The sequence below is a fragment of the Ceratotherium simum genome, chromosome 38, assembly GCF_057802395.1.
Source record: "Ceratotherium simum simum isolate JZ-2026a chromosome 38, ASM5780239v1, whole genome shotgun sequence".
Taxonomy (NCBI): Eukaryota; Metazoa; Chordata; class Mammalia; order Perissodactyla; family Rhinocerotidae; genus Ceratotherium; species Ceratotherium simum.
Genome location: NC_141937.1, coordinates 10,200,118 through 10,224,778, shown reverse-complemented (window position 1 = coordinate 10,224,778; position 24,661 = coordinate 10,200,118). Strand labels below are relative to the sequence as shown.

The window sequence follows — 24,661 nt, the reverse complement described above, 5'->3', positions numbered from 1 at the left end:
ACCGCTGCAGCAGAGCTCGCGCACTTAACCACTTGCACCACCAGGCCGGCCCCTTGATAGTATTTTAAAAACCTATTTTATATGTCTTAGATACAAAGAAGAATTACTGGGTAGAAAAAGTATATATAGTTTTAGATAATATGCTACGTGTATGTAAGTAACTAGGTTCTATTTTTAATCAGAGGAGAGATTAAAGATTCTTTTATCTAACCATCTAATTTTTTTTTTAGTGAAGTGTTCTTCATTTCTTGGTAAACTAGTATTGTCTTTAAGTTGCTGTTGTAGACAAAAATGGACAAAGTTGTGGCTTAAAGTGATTTTTAAAAAGAATGTGTGGGGCCGGCCCCGTGGCTTAGCAGTTAAGTGCGTGCGCTCCGATGCAGGCGGCCTGGGTTTGGATCCCGGGCGCACACCGACGCACCACTTCTCTGGCCATGCTGAGGCCGCGTCCCACATACAGCAACTAGAAGAATGTGCAACTATGACATACAACTATCTCCTGGGGCTTTGAGGGAAAAATAAATAAATAAAAAATTAAAAAAAAAAAAAAAAAGAATGTGTGATCTAGATTCAGGTAATTATTAACTAATTAGGGCATGATTTATGAACTTAACTCTTACTATTTTAAGGGGAAAATGTTGGACTTTGCTATAATTATAATTGATTGAAAAATGGGAATCCTGGTGTAGCGTACTTTACTATTTAGTTTATTAATATTACTTATCCAGAAGAGCTAAGGAATCATAGATTGGTTAGCTTTTCCTGAATAACAGGCAATCCCAAAGCTTAGTGGCTTAAACAAACAACCATTTGTTGTTGCTCAGCAATCTACAAGTCAGCTGGATGGTTCTCCTGACCTGGGCTCGCTCATGCGTCTAGCAGTTCTCCTCCTAGGGGTTGACTGGCTTTGGATGGGCCCACAGGGAGGCTGGGCCTCGACTCTGTCATCATCTAGCAACCTAAATTTATTCACATAGCAGCTCTTTTGGAAAAAAGAGTGAGCTGAAGTGTGCAAAGCCTCTTGAGGCCGGGCTCTGAACTCGCCCCATATTATTTTTACCTCCTTCTTTTGGACAGAGGTCACAAGGGACAACGCAGATTCTAGAGGTAGGGGGTGTCATTCTATTTCTTGACAATTGGAGCCGCAAACCATTTTGTAATCTACCACAGACCAGTAAATAGAAAGGAATTACAAAATGATGGTGTTATATTAATAGGCTATCCTTCAATCTTTGATTGCTTGTTGAAGTTTGATTTTTCTTGTTTTTAGATTATATCCTTTTCTTGAGTAAAGAAGAGTCTTAAGAATTTAAAATTTTGATCAGTGTTAGCTCTGTAGGAATAAAATGCTAATTTATGTTAATTACTTTTTCATGTATAACAATTCCCAAAGCAAAATTTCTACAGAAAATTCCCACTGTAATCTTTTTTCTTTATTTTTTTTTTTTTTTAACTTTATTAGGATGTTGGTGGAGGATGGTTGGAAGGAAGAAACAACAAAGGAGAACGAGGGCTGGTTCCCACAGACTATGTTGAAGTAAGAACGTACTGTCATTTATTAATTAAACCTGGTCTTTAATAAAACACCTTTTTATGAGTTACCAACTTAAAGGACAGATTGGAAGATAGCTACTTTATTTTTAATTTAAAAAATTTCCATTTTAAAAGTAAAACATGCTAATTATATAAAAAGCGGAAAATAAATTGAAGTAGAACAAATAAAAATATTACCTATAGAACCAAGCTCCAAAGAGTGACTTCAGATATTTAGATTATGTTCCTTCCAAGGATAACAACTTGTAATAATTCTGAATAAAAGTATCTATTTTTCTTTGCTTATATTGTATAATAACTGCTGCCTACAATACTGTTTATTGTAGAATTGATTCACAAAGTTTAAATAGATTTTTTGAAGTGACTTTCTTCTCCCTGTGCTAATTTAGGACATATCTGTCAGTTCCTTCTGTTCCCATAGACAGAAGGGTCTTGAATGAGCGGCTGTGAGCCATGCCTGGTTTAAGCTCTATTGAAATAGATGCCAAGGATGGTGTCACAACACCCGGAAGGAGGCTCCCTGCCTGGGTCACATTCACTCAGCTGACAAACCCTCTTCTGAGTCAACCTCCTGGCACCCCCTGCTGGTTGTCTGTGGGCCACTTAGAACTGAGTACTGAGTACTTGGTGAGCTTGCCTCTCATCTCAAGTGACAGACAGTAAGGTTGCGTGGTGCCCTGTGAGTAAAATAGAGTGCGATCAAGAATAAGGGTTCCCCTCCAGTAGAGAGGAATGCCTGGGCACTGCCTACAGAATGGGAAGGCTGTCTATCTGTTCTTCCTGATTGGGAGTTGGGGTGGGGAGTTTTGGACCCTCTGGAGAATCTGATGAACTCTTTAGACCATCCTCTCGGAATACATGCACCTGCACACACCCCAGCAGATTCCATACGACTTCAGAGGGGTCACAGGCCCCTGAGCTTGGTCCACATGTCTTCTGTTTATGTCGTGTTTTACCTCTGTGCATTACGCGTTCAGGATTCTAAACATTGACAGGAATGAGAAAGATCTGAGGATTTATGTGGACACTGGCATTAATTGTGTTGTCTAGAATTCTGCATACTTATAGAAAGGAATAGTTAATACAGATGTTCTTGGGCTTACTTACCTTTTAATATAAACCTCTTTTCCATAATAGATGGCAGTTCTTGCTTGCCTCCAGGGACTCGATCTCTGTAATAACTCTAATCTATGAAAATAACTGTGGTTCTTTCTACTATTCAGATCTTGCCCAGTGATGGAAAAGATCAGTTTTCCTGTGGAGATTCAGTGGCTGACCAAGCCTTCCTCGATTCTCTCTCAGCAAGTACGGCTCCAGCCAATTCACCAGCCGCCAACAGCAGTAACCAGGTGAGTCTTGCATCGTCCTGCTGTACACGGCCGGCTGAGAGCAGGGCCCATTTGTGGAAGCCTGTGATGTGTTATAGCTGTTGCCATTTGCTGAAGGCACAAACAAAGGAGCTGTTAGGCGTTTGTGTGGCATTTCTGTTGGGTATTAACAAAGAACTCACCTGTTAAGGCTGCTAAAGACTGTTTTTAAAGTTGATTGTAAGAGCGAAGGCAGGGTGTTTGTCCGGAGTTGCTTTTAAAAGTCTGACGTGATATGAACACAAACCCTGTCAGTTGCAAATACTCTTTCAAGTGAGGGTGTGGAAAGAAAAGAAAATTCCTGTTGCTGGGATGGTCAGTGTCAAAGCTCTGGCTGGAACAGGAAATGATTTCTCTGACCTTGGCGTGTTATTACGTTCTCAGCTATCGCCCCCTCATCTTGCAGGTGCACTGCACGTACAAGTGGCTGTAAATCTGGCACTCAGCGCTTGGTAGTATTACTGTATTGCTTCTAGAAAACTTAGAAGAGTGGGATAGTTTGAGAAAAATACACTGAAATTTACATTAATTTTAGTGAAAATTTGACCAGTTTAGGTGACTGCCTAGTTCAGTTATCGCTAGATGATTATCCAAAGTGAGCGACAACAAGAAAGTTGAGAAGATGGATGTCAAAATGTTATTGCTGGGGCCAGCCTAGTGGCACAGTGGTTAAGTTCACATGCTCTACTTCGGTGGCCCAGCGTTTGCAGGTTCAGATCCCAGGCTCAGACCTGCACACTGCTCATCAAACCATGCTGTGGCGGTGTCCCATATACAAAAAAAAAAAAATAGAGGAAGATGGGGACAAATGTTAGCTCAGGGCTGATCTTCCTCAGCAAAAAGAGGAAGATTGGGGGCCAGCCCCATGGCATAGCGGTTAAGTGCACGTGCTCCACTGCTGGTGGCCTGGGTTCGGATCCCAGGCACACACCAATGCACCGCTTGTCAGGCCATGCTGTGGTGGTGTCCCATATAAAGTGGAGGAAGATGGGCACGGATATTAGCCCAGGGCCAGTCTTCCTCAGCAAAAAAAGAGGAGGATTGGCATGGATGTTAGCTCAGGGCTGATCTTCCTCACACACACACACAAAAAAAAACAAGAAGATCGGCAAGGAATGTTAGCTCAGGGACACTCTTCCTCACCAAAAGAAAAAAAAAAATGTTATTGCTACCTACATCTTAAAAAATGAATGGGCTTTAGGGGATGTTATTTCTTGATAATTTTTTAACTACATAAAAAATTTTAAATTATGTGAAATCTAATAATCATATCACTTATAATTATTTGCCTATAGCATGTCTGTATCTTAATCTGCCAAGAGAGTTTATCAAAGTGCTGTTTACCATATATTAACTGCAGGTTTTATATGTGTTACAATAGCTTTTTGTAGACAACCTGAGCTACAAATTAGTCTGGCCCAGATATTTCAGATTCAGAGGCAAAGTGATCACCATGGTTGAGCATTTTCCGCATTTTCCTATGTTTTGTTACTCTACACTACCTGAGAACGTTGGTCAGTTAAAGATTACTCATGACAGGATTTGAAGAAATCCTAGCTAGACCTTACTGCAGTTTTACAGTGGTTCTCAGCCGGAGCACTGTTAGCATTTGGGGACTGGTACTTCCTCACTGGGACGTTTAGCAGCATCCCTGGCCTCTGTTCACTCGATGCCAGCAGCACCTCCTTCAGTTGTAATGACCAAAGAAGTCTCCAGATATTGCCAGATGTGCCCTGCGGGCTAAGTCAAGCCAGCTGAGGTTTACTGAGTTATACAAAAACATAGCGAAATCGGTTTGCATTAGGTAAAAGGCAGCATTTTAATAAAAGGGAATTATAATGAGATGATCATAGAATAAGTGAAAGAAACAAAAGATGGAAATATTCATCTTAATTCAGGGACCTACTTCAACCGTTATCTCAGGAGAGGCTGAAGTGCTGTCGTTGGTGAACACAAGTCCAGAATCAGGCTCCAGTCTTGTTCTCTTATGAAGGACATTCCTCGGTATTTAAATGTAGTAATATAAACTGGTTAGTGTAAGTCTGAATTTTTTTTCTTTCAGGTTATTTGGAAGATAATATAACCAACTTTTTTTTTTTTAAGTTGGTAATCTGATCTAACAGTAAATCTAATCAGATTTTGAAAGCAAAGCAAAAGTGAACTGATGGGCCGGCCCCGTGGCTTAGCTGTTAAGTGCATGCGCTCCGCTGCTGGCGGCCCGGGTTCGGATCCCGGGCTCGGATCCCGGGCGTGCACCGACACACCGCTTCTCCGGCCATGCTGAGGCCGCGTCCCACATACAGCAACTAGAAGGACGTGCAACTATGACATACAACTATCTACTGGGGCTTTGGGGGAAAAATAAATAAATAAAAATTAAAAAAAAAAAAAAGTGAACTGAAACTATAAGTAACACAATACAGAAAGTATAACCATAATTAATGAATTTGAGCATTTGAATTTAATTTAAATCAGGTAAAAATATTTCTAACAGCCATCCATGCTCTTGGTTATTTGGGATATGAAAACAAATTAAATAGGCCAAAATTGTGGTTTATTTTATAAATAGTATGAAAGATGTCAGGAATAAGAAACCAGACAACCATTATTGATAGCTTTTAAAATTTTTGCTATGAGGTTTGCCCATTCTTTCATTTACTGAATGTCAATCAGAAAATATTATTTTTATTCCAAGGATATACCTCTTGGGATTTTCTGATGGCCCTGGCATTGTGTCCTCTCCCAGAGGACAGTTTTGTTTTGAGGGCAAGTATGTCAGAGGAGCTGGCTCGTCTCTTCCCCATCAGGCACTGCAGAGCGTACCCCTCTTAGGCTTCCATCTCTTGTCAGCTTAGTATGCTGCAAACTTCCAAGCCAGTATCTGTCGACTCTTCTCAGCATCAGTAATTTTAAATTCGGCTTTCTTTCTATACAGGCAAGTTAAAGCCCCACATTCAGCTACTGGTTGTCCAACTTTCTGACTGTTGTATCTTTCTTTTAAATCATATCTTTTAAAAAAGATCTCTCTAAAAGGGTATATCCATCTGCAGATCTCCTGGAATAATTTATTTTGAGCCTGCTACTTTTTAATTTATCTGAGCCTTCCTCAACTTTGTATTTTTAATCTGCACTGCATTTCAGAGTAATTAGTTCATAAATTTATGTCTTAATATGTAAAATAGCACTTCCTTTTGTTTTTCGTAAAACTCGTAATTTCAGGTTGCTTGGAGTGCCTTCTGGTTCTAGATTCTGACTGAGTAATCTACACTATCTGCCTATTGTAGAGGTAGATAAACGTTGATACGGTCATTACAGGGACCGTTTATATCTTTTCCTTCCTTTGATGGTATATGAGGGAACCTTTGTCTGTAAAAACATAGTCCAGTAGCTTGGCTGTGTTATAGACTAGAATTGTAAATGTCAAAGGAATATAATGCATTATTTTTTAAATGTATTGGAACAATTTAATTTGGAAAATTATAAAATTATTTTTTTAAGTACTTGGAGAGAATATAGACTTTTTTAATACCTTTGGAATATGGAATGCCTTTCTAAGCATGACATAATGTCTAGCAGCCATTAAGGAAAGAATTGATACATTTAAGTCAAAAAATAATATTCAACTAGGAAAAATATTTCTGTCATGCCACAGATAATAGGCTAATTCTGTTAATATACAAAAAACTTGCAAATCTATAGGAAAAAGATGAACAACTCAGGAAAAGAAATGGTTAAAGGGCGTGCACAGATTTTTCCTTGCAAAAGAAGTACAAATAGCCAATAAACGTAGGAAAAATGCTCATTTTGAGATTCTTCTGTCAAATTAGCAGAGAATTAAAATGTTTTCATACCTAGTGTGAGGAAGGGCGTGGTCAAATAGGCATTCTGATACAAAGCTGGTGAAAGGATAAATTGATGAAGCTCTTTTGGAGGACAGTGTGATAATATGTGTTAATATTTAAAATGTACCTGCTCTCTGACCCAGCACTTCTGAGTTTATCCTGCGCATCCACTCTCAGAACACAGACATCGGGGCAGCAGGTTTAGTGCAGCATTGTTCTGTGTCTGTCATGTGGGGGACTGGCCCGGTGGACTACAGACCAGGCACCCAGTGGGAAGCTGTGCTTCTTTTAGAAGAATGAGGGCAGCTTTAGATGTACGGTTATGGGTGTATGATTTTTTTTTAAGGCACATCAGTATGGGTAATGTTATCTTTCTTGTGTTTATGTATACATGCACGACAGATTCAAATTTTGTAGAATACTCATTGAAGGCTACCCAAGAACTGAATCAAAATCTCATTGTCTTCTTGTTCTAATATAGATTTCAGGTTGGATAAGGACAGCTACTGCAGTACTTTTAGAAGACCGAGTAGTTTTTAGTGGTTAATATTAGTTTCATTATTACTTATTTACATGGTATTTTACAGTTTCAAGAGTATTTCATATTCATGGCTGTGCCACTAGAATGAATTAACCAGCTGATGAAAATGAATCTCAGAAGTCATTAAAAGACATGTGTTGTTAATAGTTGTCCTAGTCTTGTTTTTCACCCAGTTATTAGTGTTTAAATTATATCATTGCCTTCATTCTAGAAAGGTTCTCAGTATAGATCTGTAAAAAAAAAAAACTGTTCGATGACAGCCTCTTTGGAGAACTTTTGAGAAATTAATGGGGAATTTTTGGTTGTACTTTTTAAAGAAGAATAATGGGGATTAAACATTAAAAGTTCTATAAAATTAGATGTTTTATCTGAAGGTTTTTGACTTGAAAGACTGATTTTCTATCTACTTTAAACACCGGAAAGATGTACATACTTGAAATAAACTGCTTCTCTTTTTGTTAAAGTTCTTGTTGCTTTTTATCACAGTGTGTCCCAGTTCCCCTTGAATATCTCTGTTTTTCTGTTTCACAATTTCTCATCCCATCCCACCTCCTCCCCCAGGCAGCTTGGTGTAGTGGAGCATATGAGCTTTGGGGTTAGACCTAAGTTTGACCGTCTGGCTCCCCTACACAGGAGTTGTGGCTTTGGTATAATACCTGCTTCCTGAATTGTTGGAGGATTAGGCCACCTGTATAAAGTGGTGTTGGACACGTGGGAGACATTTAATAAATACTTTCCTTTTCTCCCCTCTACTTTCTCCACAAGATGTTCTCCATCCACTTAGCTTTTTTGTTCCAGCCTCTCCCTCTTCTGCCCTCCATAACCATATAGATGATTCCCTCATATGCCTCTCCTCCAATCTTGAATTTTCTCTTCAGTTTGCCCACTTTCCAGCTTCTTGCTAAACAGCCCTATCTGCCTATCTCCTGTGTCTCAAACTCAGCATGAGCAGAATCACTCATATTTCCCCACAAAGCTCGTTTCTCTTCCCAACCTTCCCGTTTCTCTTCCCAACCTTCCCGTTTCTCTTTCTCTGAAATGTTACTTATTTCTATGCCCTCTTTTCATTCCACTTTAAAACGCTAACTGAGTGCCACTCTGAGCCATAGTTACTGATAGAGAGTTGTGCATCCTTTAGATGTGTAAGGAGACCCCTTGGTTTGAATCTCAGACTTCGTACTTTCTGTGTGACTCAAAGGAAGCCACTTAGCTTCTGTGTGCCTCAGTTTCCTCATCTGTAAAACCTCACAGAACTGTTGGAAAGAGTAAATGGAAAAATAGTGCTCAAGTGTTAGAAGAGTACTTGGTGCTTAGTAGGGTTTAATAATTGTTTGTTTTAGTATCTTCTATGCCGCTGCCTCTAAAATAAGACATTAAGTATGGCAGTTCTTTGCTCAAGAGACTTTAGGGGCTCCCCCATTGCCTCCTGAAACAAGTATCATTTGTGTGAGAGAAAGAGAGAAAATGTCAAGAGAAAGCTGTCCAAGGAGGTAGTCGTCCTCCTATCAGTTAGAATTACGCAGTCAAGACACTGAACAATGCATGGAAGGGAAATTTTAGAAGAAATTCTTCTGAATTTGAGGTGGGACCAGTTACTTTTCTGGCCTCAATTGTATTTCTGTGATTCCTCACCATATGCCTTACCTTGCGTATGTATTAGGCTGCAGCCAAACTGGCTGTTCTCCAGTTATCCCCCATGGTGTCCTACCTCCACTTTGTATCTTTTGCTCTCTCTTCCAAGAATGACAGAGTGACTCCTTCCATCTTTGAAAACCTGCCTGTTACCAAGCAATGGGCTCACTCTGTTTGCCGCGATCTGAGCCAATTATTCACAAGTTAGGGATTGAGAAAGGGAGTTTTAATTTGATTAGCCAGCATAATCAGGAAGATGGCAGATTAATGTCTCGAAAAACCATCTTCCAAGATTACAGAATCTTGAGGCAGTTATATGGGGAAAATGGGCAGTAAGGAGGGGGTCCAGGGGTTGGTCTCCAGGTTTGACGGGCTCCAGACCTCACATTGTTCCATTCTTCTCTCAGCTGTGATGGATACCTTGTAGGTGTGTTTCCCCACCTGTGGTCAGCGTGTCCCTGGAGAGAAGCTCACAGAACAAAGTTTTTAATTTATCAAGCTGTTGGGGAGTACATACGTGAGCAGGGGCCATAAATAAGGAGAGTGTGTGAATGTTTTAGAGTACGTGCAGAGCAGTGAGTCGTCACACAGAGGAGGGGCTGGGGCCATTTAGTGTAACAAGATGGCCTCACTTATGCTCACTTAACGTGCCTATCATCAAAGGTTCAGCTCAAATACTATGTCCTTTTGAAGCCTTTTTTGGTTTTTTTCCTTCTCCCTTTTCCTTCCTCTCCATTCTCTTAGCAATGTGTGACTCTTATCACAGATACTACTTATTTGTAAACTTAGAAGCTTGGTGAGAAGCAGAGATTTTGTCTTAATTTTTTCTATTCCCAGAACCTGTAAGAGGCTTTGCACCATAATAGAAAGCTGTGTACATGTTTGAATAATTTTTTGTCTAGTCATAAATACATCAAAAGGTTTTTTTTTTTTTTTGTGAGGAAGATCAGCCCTGAGCTAACATCCATGCTAATCTTCCTCTTTTTTTGCTGAGGAAGACCGGCTCTGAGCTAACATCTGTTGCCAATCCTCCTCCTTTTTTCTCCCCAAAGCCCCAGTAGATAGTTGCATGTCATAGTTGCACATCCTTCTAGTTGCTGTATGTGGGACGTGGCCTCAGCATGGCCGGAGCAGCGGTGCGTCGGTGCGCACCCGGGATCCGAACCCAGGCTGCCAGTAGTGGAGCGCGCACACTTAACCGCTAAGCCACGGGGCTGGCCCAAAAGATATTTTACAATGCAAAATGTTATGAGATTTATGGATTTCAGCCTGAATCTCTGTCAAAAGGAGGTATGTATTCTCCACATTGGCTGTAGAACTAGGAGCTGTCACCAGCCCACCGTTCTACCACTGCTGGGTTACCCAACCAAAAATATTAAATTCTCTTACAGAAAATCCTCCGAGATTTTTTTTTTTAATTTTATTTTTTGAGGAAGACTGGCCCTGAGCTAACATCTATTGCCAATCTTCCTCTTTTTCTTTTTTCTTCCCAAAGCCCCAGTACATAGTTGTATATCCTAGCTGTAGGTCCTTCTCGTTCTTCTGCGTGGAACGCCACCTCAGCATGGCGCAGGATCCAGACCAGCGAACCCCAGGCTGCCAAAGTGGAACATGTGCAACCACTTTGCCGCCAGGCCAGCCCCCATCCTCTGAGATGTTTATTTTTTAACAGTTAAGATATTAAATGCTTGAAGTTAGGTGGGTATTTAGGGATATAACATGTTTTTCTTCTGCAGAGATTTTCAATGTAATGATATTTGTTATGAAGGAATTTTTATTGATGAGGAAGGCAATAGTAATTTTATGTTGGAACTACATTTTGCTTTCTCATTTCTCAAAAAAAAGTCCATTTTTAGGCCATTTAAAAATAAATCAGCAAAAGACACCTTCACAAAGGTATTAGGTTTGCTTATTATTTCATTATCTCAAATAAGGTCTATAATGCTGTAGACTTCTCATAATTGCTTATGGAGATTTCCTCTTTACAAAATTCTTACTGAAAAGATTCTCTGTGTCTCCCTGTCCTCATTCCCACCCCAACATGAATCCCTTTTACTTGGTTACAGGGCTTTGTAAGGAGGGTTGTATACGTCTGTTTAGAGGATGTGTCCACATTTGCCTTCAGAACTGCGTTGGGCCCGTGCTAACCTTCTCTGCTTTGTGCCCACAGAGCCTTGCCTTAGTAAGATAGCTCGTGCATCTGGGGACCCTTTCAAAAATACGTGCTGGTGAAATGTATTGTTTAGGGTGGTGGTGGTGTTTATTTTTGTCTAACTGGAAAGAAATGACAAGAGCAAAGGATTTGTTTTGTTTTCACCTTGAAACTGCTCTGATGAAGGGCCAGTCAGCATTGTTAAACACACAGCCCATCATCAGGAGAGTGTCCGTAAAAACCCAGTCCTCATGGACTTTTATTAACACATTTACCTGGAAGCACACTGTCTTCTGCTACTTGTAGCACCATCCTGTTTGGTTCATAAAGCTACCAGTTTTAAGACTTTGTGCTAATAAAATAAGTAAACTCTCTAAGCTAACACAAGTATTACCCATTTTTTAAGGCAAATTTTATTCTTTTAAATTTATTTATTTAAAAAATAAATGCCTGGAATTGACATCTTTGGGTTCAGAATGTGAATTAACAAAGGATTTAAGTCATTTGGGTAATTCCTGGTCGGCGGTATTGACGTGACTGGCTACAAATGGATTTAATCTGTTCTTGTGATCTAGCCTCATTTAAAAAGAATGTACAAGTTTTATATTTCTGTTAGTGGTTTTCCGAAGTCATTAGAGGTCCATCTGTAGGATTAGATGATGTCCTGTGAGCAAAAGATCTGCAAAGAACCAAATAGGAAATTTTACAAATGCTTCTGCATTTTGAGCTGAAATGGTCAGGCTTTTTACATAAGAGAATTTTATACCCGCTATGAGCCTTTTTGAGAAAAAGAGTTAAACCTTTGTCAGAAACTGATTAAAATGTTCTTAGGCATCAGGATCACATTATTTGCTTTCTATTCCCACTTCCTAACACAGCTGGCGCATGGTTATTAAATGTCTGATGAAAAGAAATGTCAGATAAAGACTTTGACATCTCAGCCATGCAGATGAGTTGCAAAAAAACCAAACCATAGTAACCTCAGCTTTCACAGAACAAGTAACTTTCCAGTCATTTTTATTGTATACCCCTGGACAAAGTCTTGCCCTGGAAGTTTCTAGTTACAAAATTCTTTCCTTTCTTCTTTCCTTCCAAGCAGGAGACCATTTATTAGGGGGCAGTGTGGGGTGTGATGTGATGAGCTAGATGACGACGTAACATGTAGAATGTAGAGAAGTATATGACTGAAGCTCAGCAAGAATTTCCTTGTGTGATAACGTGGACCCTCGGATGCTTCCAGGGCCCCTCCCCCAAGATAATGATATAAAAAGGTAGTGAGCCCATGGTTAGGGACTCCTCTTACCTGGTAGACTGATCAACTGAATGATGCATATGGACCTGTGTTGAACTTTGGGTGTTCTCTGTAAGGAGCCAGGGGGGCAGGGGGTGCTGTGAGCACTCATCAGTCTGTTTTGAGCCTTCATATATCCCTTGAACTCTTGTTTGCTGGTTTGGTAGAAAGCCAGACAGGAAGCAACCTTAATGAAATATGTTATCTTTTCATTAATTCTCAAACCTAGATCCCCCTTTGAGGTCTGACCTAGTTCAAGTGGACACGGAGGGAAGTAATGGTGTCTGTTGCCCATCTCTCCATCTCCTCCCCGCCTTTCCCAGGGTTGTTATTCACCTGGTCTGTGCAGTGAGTGTTCTTCTTAGACCATGTCTTGTCTGCCTACTGAGAAACCAATGAATTAAGTCAGATCTTAGCGCTGTTACCCTTGCCCACATCTTACTGCATTTTGGTTGAAGCCTGTTGTCAGAAGTAGGAGTATGATTCTTAGTGGTCCACATCCCCCAAGGGTGTCATATAAGAAGCAAAATACAGCAAAATAGCAAAATATAACAAAACCAGAACCTATCATTTTTGTGGTCAGCCGTTGCAGAACGGTCAGCTGTTCTTATTTTCTTTAAAAAGAACTTTTTTTTTTAATTGATGTTTTAATAGTTATTAACATTGTGAAATTTTGGGTTGTACATTTTTGTTTGTCCATCACCATATATATGTCTCCCTTCACCCCTTGTGCCCACCCCCCCACCCCCATTGCCCCTGGTAATCACAATACAGTTTTCTCTGTCCATGTGTTGGTTTATATTCCACATGTGAGTGAGATCATACAGTGTTTGTCTTTCTTTTTCTGGCTTACTTCATTTAACATAATACCCTCCAGGCCCATCCATGTTGTTGCAAATGGGACGATTTTGTCTTTTTTTATGGCTGAGTAGTATTCCATTGTATATATATACCACATTTTCTTGATCCAATCGTCAGTCGAGGGACACTTAGGTTGCTTCCACTTCTTGGCTATAGTGAATAATGCTGCAGTGAACATAGGGGTGCATAAGCCTCTTTGGATTGTTGATTTCAGGTTCGTTGGATAGATTCCCAGTAGTGGGATGGCTGGATCATAGGGCATCTCTATTTTTGATTCTTTGAGGAATCTCCATACCGTTTTCCACAGAGGCTGCACCAGTTTGCATTCCCACCAGCTGTGTATGAGGGTTCCTGTTTCTCCACATCCTCTCCAACATTTGTTGTTTTTTGTCTTGCTGATTATAGCCATTCTAACGGGCGTGAGGTGATATCTTAGTGTTGTTTTGATTTGCATTTCCCTGATGATTAATGATGTTGAATATCTTTTCATGTGCCTATTGGCGATCTGTATATCTTCTTGGGAGAGGTGTCTATTCATTTCCTGTGCCCATTTTTTGATCAAGTTGTTTGTTTTTTTGTTGTTCAGTTGTGTGAGTTCTTTATATATTATGGACATCAACCCCTTGTCAGATGTATGTTTTGCAAATATTCTCTCCCAGCTGGTGGGTTGTCTGTTCATCTTGATTGTGGTTTCGTTTGTCTTGTAGAAGCTCTTAAAAAGAACTTTTTTAAATAACCTTTTATTGGGGCCGGCCCGGTGGCATAGTGGTTAAGTTCACATGCTCCACTTCAGTGGCCCAGGGTTCTCAGGTTCAGATCCTGGGCATGGATCTACACACTGCTCATCAAGCCATGCTGTGGCAGGCATCCCATATATAAAGTAGAGGAAGATGGGCATAGATGTTAGCCTGGGGCCAATCTTCCTCAGCAAAAAGAGGAGGATTGGCAATAGATGTTAGCTCAGGACTAACCTTCCTCACCAAAAAAAATAATAATAATAACCTTTATTGTTATAGAAGCAGTACATACACACTGTAGAAATTAGAAAATTCAGACTAGCAGAAGAAAAGCATCACATCCCACCATCCACTACTATTTACACCTTGGTGCATATCTTGCTTTCTCTGTGTGAACATGGGTATTCATTCACATGTAGACCCATATGAGACATATGTAGTAGTATATACTGTTCTTAACTTTTTAAAGGTTGACGATCCTTTCCTTTTCAGTGAATTTTCATCTCACTTAGTATCCAGACCAATTTTAATTTTCCCTTCTGACCCTGGAGTGTCCTTTACAGCTTGTTGGTGAACTAGTGTCCATTATAGGACCAAGCATTACATCTGGTTATGTCCATTGTGTCCCTGTAAGTCTCCTTTCTTTCCAACACAGTCCCTGCTCTTTTTGTTTATTCTGACCTAGCCAATTGTCCTGCAGAATTTCTGTCTTTTAGATTTGTCTGGTTGTTCCCTGTGGTATTATTTAGTTGTTCCTCTATCCTCTGTACATCCTATAAGTTGGAAATTGTACCCAAAGGCTTGAAGGATTCAAATTGAACATTTTGGGCAAGAAAATATCATAGGTGATATTATAGATTTATGCTACATCAGATCAGAAGTCATAATATCTGGTCAGCCCACCATTATTGATCAGAATGACCTTGAGTCAGGTTGATAAGTCTTGTGCTTCCATTGTATAGTTATATTTTCTCCTTGTGACCAGAAAGTAATCTGTCTGGTGTTAATTTAACTCTGTTAACTGTTCACCTAATGATTTACCACCAATTGATAATCCTTGCCTGAAGCAATAATGTTATTCCTTCCACGTTTTCTGAGTTGGCTTTCTTCTGTAAAGTAGCACTTTCCTTCTCAACTGGAACTAGGTAGCTACCTTGGAAAACAGTTTCTTCTGGAGTTCAGTATACATGTCTAATTCTTTCCCAGGTTGAAATTACCAGTTTTCGAAGTAAGAAGTTATTTAAATAGCTGCCTCAAATAGTGACACATGAGTTTTCCTATCTTTCTTTTTTTTTAGTATTATTATGGACCCATGGATTTACATTGATTCAGTGTGTTGCAGTCTACTAGAGTGTTGTTTTTTCTTAATGCTTAAAATTGTCACCCCTTGGAAGCCCATTCAAAGTGTTTCCTCTATCTCATCGATATTTGAAAGCTTTCTTGCTCTTGAATGTTGCTAATTCTATCATCGATGTCATTACTGAGTCAGCTTCGATTGATTGATTTTTCTCTTGTTATATGTCATATTATTCTGCTTCTTTGCATGCCTGGTGATTTTTTTATTGGGTGCCAGACATTGTGATTTTTACCTTGATATATGCTGGATATTTTTGTATTCTGACAAATATTTTTGAGTCTTATTCTGGCATGCAGTTAAGTTGCTTAGAAACAGTTTAATCCTTTGGGGTCTTATTTCTAAGCTTTTTAAAGTGGGACCAGAGCAATGTTTAGTCCAGGGATATTTTTGCCTCACTATTGAGGCAAAACCCCTTTTAGTACTGTACCTGGTGCCGTGGGAATCATGAGGTTTTCCGTTCTGCCTGGTGAGAATGGCCCTATGTGAGGAGTTGCTACTTCATCCTTGCATGTGGTGGTTTCCTCATGTGCATCTGCTGGTCAGTACTCAGCTCAGCCCTGGGGTCCCCTCTGCAGGTCTCTGGAGCTCTCTGTGTAGCTTCTCTCCTCCCCAGTGCTCTGCCCCAGACTCCCAGCTCTGTCTCCTCAAATCACAGAGACCTCTGGGCTTTCTGTGGTTCCCATCCCTGACCGTGGCCTGGAAAGTCTCTCCAGGCAGGGACCAGGTCCTTCATTGCCTGATGTCTAGTGATTTGAAAACAGTTTAATACAGTTTGTCTTTTTTTTTTTTAGGTTTTAAGTGGAAGCGTAAACTGGATCCCAATTGCTCCATCTTGATTGTCTTCTTTGTGTATTAGTTGATTAACAAAACCAGGTTTATCTCCATCTATAAAATGGAAATAATACCACCACTTACTTCACAGGACAGTTGTACCTGAAAAGTGCATTTTCATAGCACTATATAAGTGTTAACAGTAATGACTTCCCTACTAGATAGCCGTGGAGCTGGGACATGAAGCCTGGAGATTGGACTTCCAAGTTGTCCTCTTAACAAGGATGCCGGTTTGGCTGTTGATTGGCTTCATGGGAGTGTGTCAGTTATCTGTTCTCACAGCGGTGCTGCTTCGTGAGCCAGTCACCCTCAGGAACACACATGGAAGACCTTGCTCCTGAGATCGTGGCCTGGCCAGGCTGTTCTGTGCTGTCAGCTGGGCTTGGTAGGACTCATCACGGCGCCGTGGTTGCTTCACATCGACCGGGTGGCTTTGCTCATCTCGGCTGGGCTCTCGCACATGTCTGGTGGCTTTGAAAGCAGAAGGTTCAACATCTTAACATTTTTTAAAGCTTGGCTGTGTTTTTCCTCTGGAGTTTCTTTCATTGGCTGTGTGGCTTGCATGATATTTGTTCCATTCTTTCTGTGAGGCTTATAATTATTTTTAGTGCTTCAGTGATACTGTATTGTGACAACAACAGTCTTTAGAATATTTACTAATGCATTGGAGATAACCCACTACTACACAATGGGAGCTTTGTGGCATGTAATGTTTTGAATGAGTGGCATGCTAGAATTTTCTGGTGAACTTAGTCCTGCTATGAATTTGCTGTTTTTAGTTAAAAGCCTTGTTATACCCTTTTTTTTCCTCCATTTACTGAGCGCCTTTTTTATTTTAAGGTGGATGTTTTGGCTCAGTTTGGTTGTGTCGAAAGTCTCAGCCACTCACCACCTTCTTCATCTTCTCCTTCTCCTTCTCCTTCCATAAATAAGGTAAAATTCAAAGTTGAATTCCAGAGGAAATAAACATTTAAAACCCTGAGAGGTAATTATTTTTTCCCAAACGAGGTGACTGTTTCAGGTAAAGTGTCTTGCCGGAGCTCTTCATGGGACGTGCTAACATAGGCATTCAATACGTGGAGTCATAGGAATTGGAAGGATAATTGGGATTTACACCTTGGAGACCTTTTAGCTGAGACTTGATTGATGAATTTATTCCGTGGGCAGTGAGGTCTAATGAAGGGTTTTGGTTACGTGTGGTTGACAGTCAGGAGGGGTTTGGTACCATAAAGGGAGGGAGGAGAAGAGGATGAAGACGTTGCTCGGTAGAAAGGAGAGAGGAGGGAGCTGGAAGAAAAGTCTCGAAGAGGCGCCTCAGAGTTTGACCCCTAGCAGAGGAGCAGCATGGGTTATTGTGTGACCACGTCTGCAGTTGAGGGACAAAAGGGATTATTGGGATTGAGAGCAAAGAAGTCAGCGGCCAAAGGATCATTAAACCAGATGATTGTAGCCAGTGTGTTACACTGGGGATTAGGCTTTGAAGAAAGCAAGATCTCAGCATTTGGCACACAGAAAATGTTTGTGCCCCGAGCCCCGAGAATTAGGAGTTACTGTTGAACTTTATGGGGAACCATTTCTGTCTTCTTCCTCTTTTCTTTATGTATCTGAAGGAAACAGATCTTTGGCTAGAATAGAAAATATCTGAAGTGCCTGTTATCACCTCTTCAATTAAAAGTTTCCCTATGAATGTGACCTGGCCTTGAAACCATTTAGGAATTTAACTGTCTGATCTTTTCCTGTGTAGCATAAACTAACAGGTGTACTACTCAGATGGGGATTTACTCAAAAGAACTGCCGGTCTTCATTCTTTTCATTCTATATTCTAGATGAGTCCCCATATATTAAGATAACCTCTCCTGAATGCCATGGTTCTGTGTGCCAGGTGTTAACTGCTTTATATGCATTATGTCATTTAATCCTTACAGAACGCCTATGAGGAAGCTGCTGTTATTATACCCATTTTGTAAGTGTGGGAACTAAGAGAGATGAAGTAAATTGCCCAAGTTCACACAGCTAGTGAGTGGTAAAGCTGGGATTCAAGCCCGGATAGACAGGCTTGAGAGCCTGCGTTCTTAACCACTGTACCCACGTGAGGTTTACTTGAGGCAAATTCCCCCAGTTTCATAAAGGGGTTTAAAATTCACCCCATAGACCATTTTGCTTACCCTTGCCCCTTTTGTATATTTATACCCCCGTGTTACGTATACGTAATACGCACAGCTTTCCCACAGTTATCGTCTCAGGAAGGCTCAGCGCTGTCCACCCCTCCTGGCCATTTTGACTCCATTCTGTGGTTTTTCTGGCTCTACAGTCGGGTACAAGCCAGTCTGCTTTCTGAAGAAACTTACCTTATGCTATAAATCTTTCCAGTGGATGTATTTAAGTAAGTCTTATGATATAAAGCTAATGTAAATGTGTTTCTCTATTTGTCTTATGAGGATAGGATAGGTTGTATATCCAGAGTGCTAAATCAGCAAATGTGTTTGAATATATTGCTCCTGGCCTTAAGGAGTGTTTAATTTAGTGGGAGTGGGGGTTAGGGAGAGAGTTGGACATAATCAGCCAGTTCTAGGGCAAGGCAGATTAATAGAGATACAGACAAACATGCTTTGGGAGCATATTCGTTTAGCAAATACTTAACTTACTAAGTAATTACTATGTGCCAGGCCCCGGGTTCACAGGCAATGGGAAATCACTGGTGACCCTGATGGACACAGCCCTGCTCTGTGTCCCCTGCATGCATCCTAATGGAATTCAGAGCACAGAATGGTTGTATATACAATTTTATTTGTTGGATTTTTTAACTATTTGTTAAAACTTCAAGCATTTCGTAGTGAGTAATCTTACACCTGCTTTCTAGATTCTACCGTCAACATCTTACTGTTCTTGCCTTATCACACATCTGTCCAGCTCTCTGTCTATCCGTGCCTGCCTGTATCTTCCAGCTTTTCTACAGTGAGCTGACACCGCTTTTATATAACTTAGAAGGCATTATTGTTTTAAGAGTCTGGTACTGTCATGTGCTGAAAATTGCTTATTCTGTGATTGACCGCAGCAGGGTATATTTTCCCAAAAAAGACTCAAGTCAATATACATGAGGAAAATCTGATTTCCTTCTTTCTGAACTAATGATAATGTTATGAAGTTTAGATGTCTGACAAAGAATAATACGTATTTCATAAAATGCTCAATAACGTCATATTTAAGCACTGAGTCCTTGCCGCTTTATGTAGGGCATTTTGAGGATCTTTTAGAGGAAATGTTTTTTAAATAAGACAGGCCTTCTGCTCATGACTTGCTAGTGGGAGTGACCAATGGATATGCAGATACTTCTAACAGAAGACTAACCTGGGAGAATGTAGGAGGACGTGACTGAACGGCAGCACGCAGGCCCTGAGGCCAGAGCCCTTAGTGGGGTGGGGCTTTGACAGAATTTAGGAAGATGAGGAGGAAAGCTTTGCGTGCTGGTAGAGAGCATAGTGTGAGCAAAGGCAAGGACGTGGGAAAGCCTGGGAAACTGAAGGTTGAAGCATAGAGTGAGGGTTAGAGGCAAGTAATGAGAATGGGGATGTCATGGAAGGAAAAGTTAGGATCTTGACTGATGGACTAAGGAGCTTGGAATTTATTCCCTGGGCGGGAGATCTAATGAAGGATTTTTAATTACATGTGGTTGATAGAGTTGGGAGGGGTTTGGTACCATAAAGGGAGGGAAAAGAAGAGAATGAAGACATTGCTCAGTAGAAAAGAGAGAGGAGGGAAAACTGGAAGAAAAGTATCGAAGAGGCACCTCAGAGTTTGAAACCTTAGCAGAGAAGCAGAATGGATTATTGTGTGACCACATGTCTGCAGTTGAGGGACAAAAGGGTTATTGGGGGTTGAAAGCAAAGAAGTCAGAGGCTAGAGTATGGGAAGGCTGGGTTCAGAGAGAGGTAGAACACGACAGACTGTGTGAGCTGGTTATTAGTTACTGATGTTGGAGGTCAGTCAAAGGTCATCTGAGAGAGAGAGTAAAAAGTCAGTGATAGAGGCCGGCCCCATGGCTTAGCGGTTAAGTGCGTGCGCTCCACTACTGGCGGCCCGGGGTTCGGATCCCGGGCGCACACTGACACTTCACTTCTCCGGCCATGATGAGGCGGCGTCCCACATACAGCAACTAGAAGGATGTGCAGCTATGACATACAACTATCTACTGGGGCTTTGGGGAGAAAAAGGGAAAAAAAGGAGGAGGATTGGCAATAGATGTTAGCTCAGGGCCAGTCTTCCTCAGCAAAAAGAGGAGGATGATATGGATGTTGTTAGCTCAGGGCTGATCTTCCTCACAAAAAAAGAAAAAAGAAAAAAGTCAGTGATAGAAGCTGGAGAGAGGATTTCCAGTTGGTCAGGTTTTGAAAGATTTCTCAGTAGGAATCAGGCTGTAACACGGTAGAGGGAATGTTCCAGAAAAAAAAGAGAGAGAGAAAGAAGCAAAGAATTATTAGATTTGCCTACAAGGATTTCATAACCTAAGTAGAGAGCTAAGATCATAACATAACCAAATAAATAGCAATTACTACAAGCAATTTATAAACAAAGAAGTTTTAAAGAGAACTTTTGTGTTCTGTGTTTCTTTCCTAATAGGTTTTAATTTTTTAGGATACTCGCTATGAATAGTTCACATTGGATTTTTTCCTCAATATTGATGAAAATCTTTCTTTGCCAGTCTGCTAACACTTAAAGTCTTGTTGTCATGGCGATGCTGAACTTTTTCTCTTCCTATCGTTCTAGTTCCTTTTCAGTTGACTTCATTGAGCTTCTGTCAGTCTGTCTGAATTGAGTCAGGCTGCCTGGGTTGGAATTCCCACCTGAGGTGACCCAGCCAGAAAGAGCTGGAGCCAGAATTCCAAGCGGACAGCCTGACCAGGCACCTGTGCTCATCCTGCGCCCTCAGCCTGCCATCCTTGACGCCTTCCTCGGGGCCAGGCGGGTGGCAGGGCCCAGCCCTTCACAGCAGGTCCTGCTCAGTCAGCAGTCCTGGAAATCACACTAGACAAGTTGGTGTCTGTACTTATCATCATCTTACTGTCCAGAATTTTTGTACTTTTCAGAGTTTTATTCTAAAAATAAAACCTCATAGTTTGGAGGGCGCAGAGTATATATTGCTGAATAAAACTCCCTCCCTTAAAGAAGACTGGAAGAAGGGATTCTCTTAAATGGAGTGTGATTGTCAGGCCCTCGGCATGACCGACTTCATTTCCAGTATCCACTAGAGGCTGGAGAGTCTCACCTGGTCAGCTGTCTGTTGGAGAAATTCAGTCATGTGGGTGAAATGTCTTTCTGCTGTTAATATTTGACATAGAGCAAAATCACTATAACTTCATTTTTTTTTCTTGACGGTATAAGAGATGTTAGAATGAAATCCTACTTCCACTTGTAGAATGTAGACTCTTTTTTTGATGTTTCTGGTGTGTGGTGGGCAGTTATCCACCCCATCTGTCAGTGAAGAGTAAAAAAAGACCATAGCATTCTAAAACGTTAGAGAGGTGTATTAGACAGTGTGGGTGGTTTTAAAATATTAAGCTGATGCTAAAGTTCATGTATAGAAATAAATAGATAGAAGATGTTACACTAAAGTACCGATGATCTTCTGTGTAGTGGGCTCCAGGGGAGCTCGGTACTCGTATAAATAGATTACTAGGCTACAACAGAGAGCCCAGAAATAGGCCACGTCCAGGACGTGATAAAAGTGACATTTCAGATCAGAGGAGGAAAGGTGGATTATTCATTAAATGGTGTTAGGGCAACAGACTGGCCACAGGAAAAAGTTAAGCTGGATTCCTATATTATTTCTTATACTGAATTTGTCTCGTAAATTCGAGACAAATCGAAGATTTAAAAAATCAGGAAAATGAAAAACTGTGAGTGCCCTCAGTGGGTGGGGCAGGGGTGAGAGGTGGCTACAGGTACTATTACTGCAGCACTCCTGGAATTGGGCGCCATGTAATACCTGACCCAAAATTTTATTTATAATATTAATAATTGAACTATAAAATTACTGGAATAATGGGAGAAAAATATTTTAAGATAGTGTTGGAGTGTGGTAGCCCCCGTTTATGGGAGACAGAACCCTTGGCATGTCAGTAGTGTACAAGGATGTGCGCTGCAGCATTGTTGACAGCAGAATACTGAAAATGAGACAGATGAGCGCCCGCATATCTGGCTCAGTTATGAGAAGTGAGTACAGGGGAATTCTGTGGAGCCATGTCAGAGAACGGTGGCATCCACATGGGCTGATGTACCTGGGGGAATGCTTCAGGCTAGTAAGGGGGAAAAAACAGAAGTACAGAGCGGAGAGTGTAATTTGGGCTCTCTTGTATGTTTGAAAACCAAAAGGACCTCTCTGCCTGGGATGTTTGAGTAAGTGGATACAAGGAATTGGTTAGTAGCAGTTGTCTTTGAAAGTGTGACTGGCATCTGAAGGTGGTAGGCATATTTTTTTAATTGCATATCCTTTTATTCTGTTTGAATTTTTTTTCTTTTTAACTGCAAACGTGTTACTTTTTCAAATAAAAATTAAAACCAAGTCAAAAATACATCTGATTGCTGTAAAGCAATTCAAGTTGAATAAAACAGATCCTCATTATCATCATGTATAATCTCAAAAACATAATGTGAAATGAATAAAAGACAGCTTGCAAAGAGAGACAGTATAATGTTGTTTGGGTCCATGTTAAAAATATAAAACAATTATTTATGAACGCATACATATGCAGTGGAAATATAAAAACATACACAGGACTGAATACAGGTTCAGAAAAGTGGTTACTCGGGGGAGGGAAGAAAGGTGAATGGGGCAGCCGTGTCTGATAGTTTTGTTACTGGCTGGAAAGTTCCTAAGTGAGTGTGTCGCAGTGTTAACGTCAGTAGGATCAGGTTGATGCTGCTTTCGGTGCTTTCCTCCATGTTTAAAAAAATTTATTATTTACATTTAAAAGTGTTGTAAATTTCTGTCAATTTTTTCAGCACCCCCATTGTATTCAATTATTATGCACTTCCTCCTGAATTGAGTGATGCTTTCTAGAAGTCACACATATTCTTTCTCTTTTTTCACCCCTAACAACAGGTTGGCAGTGACCCCTGGTCAGCCTGGAATGCTTCCAAATCTGGAAACTGGAACAGCACGGATGGCTGGGGAGCCAAGCCAGAGGGGGCTGCAGCCCAGAAAAACACTTCCAATAACTGGGACACTGCCTTTGGTCATCCGCAGGCCTACCAGGGACCAGGTGAGGAAAAGGGCTCTGCTGGAGATGGAGCCCACCCTAAATTGAGGAGGGCCTCTGAGCTACAGATAGATTTTAATCAAAGGTGCTCTTGTTCACTAGTAGCAAACTTATTTTTCTGGATCCAAATGTAGGTAGTTGTTAATTGTAGTCTTTAGTCCAATCTCAGTTATTTATCAAGGGGTGACAAATGCAAATGCTTGCAGGGGCCGGGTTCATGAAGCAAAAGAACAGAGCGGCCCACTGGGGCTGCAGAAGACGGAAGAGGGCAGCCCTGCTCTGGCCAGTGGATTGAGACTTTGTGGGAAAACTGAGCTAGTGTTCCTGGACCTCCACAGTTCCAGAGAGAACCTGGAAATCTCAATTTTTGTGTCATCTTCCCATTTTAAAATCTTAGCAACTAACACACATTTGTTTTTAAATCCTGGGCCAAAAATATGTGTATACAGATCAAACATGGTTCATCACCTGAAGTTGATGACCTCTGACTTAGCTGCTTTATCTTTTCTGTAACTACCTGTTTGACTCCCAGGCTATTAATGGAAATACTGAGGCAGAAGAGGAGTTTATAGAAGGGGAAACAATTCAGGAATTAGAAAGGGTATTTCTGTCTGTTTTGAAATTAAATAAAAAGATAGAGATCTGCCCATTGTTTTTTTTTTACGTTCCCTATGTGAGCACATTGTGCCAAGAATTAAATGTGCTAAATGACAAGGGACTTGCGCACGGGAACCATAAGGGCACAGGTCCTGGTTCCAAGCTCCCGCTCTAGGCAGGAGCTGGACTGTCGCAGGACCAGGAGGCATGGCCTGGGTAGAAGCGTTGAGACCAGACTGCTGACGTCTGTCTCCATAGTAACTTGGGGAGGCCCTGGGAAACTTGGCCCAGATCCTTCTAATACTTTCTATTTTCTTTTTTGTTTTGGCATTTGTCTCTCCGCTTCTCATGGTGGCACTCTTAGGGCGGAGGTCCCAGGACTATTTCCTGCCTGATAGTGAAAGCACACCTCAGGCCACCAGAGGCGGGAGATGGGGGTACGGAACAGTGGGAAGAGGAAGGAGGTGGGGGCAGCTGGCAGCACCGTATCTGGCACAGAGATTATTGTTAGAATATCAGGCTGTGGGTGCTGGTTAATTACTCCTTGTCTTTCTCTTTTTTCTCTTTCCCCTCTCCACCACCCTCATCCTGTCCTTTCCATCTTTCCCTCACTGCCCTTGTCCCACCTTTATTATTGTTAGTG

The 24,661-nt window shown here is 41.0% G+C and overlaps 1 protein-coding gene across 1 annotated transcript in view; it reads left to right on the top strand.

Annotated features, from left to right (window-relative positions):
• The window catches only part of SNX9 (sorting nexin 9), a 104,927-nt gene that overhangs the window by 42,042 nt on the left and 38,224 nt on the right, over positions 1-24,661 (top strand). The window contains exons 3-5 of the mRNA XM_087425092.1: positions 1,463-1,537; positions 2,778-2,903; positions 23,265-23,424. Of these exons, the coding sequence (XP_087281218.1) occupies positions 1,463-1,537; positions 2,778-2,903; positions 23,265-23,424 (361 nt within the window). The remainder of the gene's footprint in view (positions 1-1,462; positions 1,538-2,777; positions 2,904-23,264; positions 23,425-24,661) is intronic.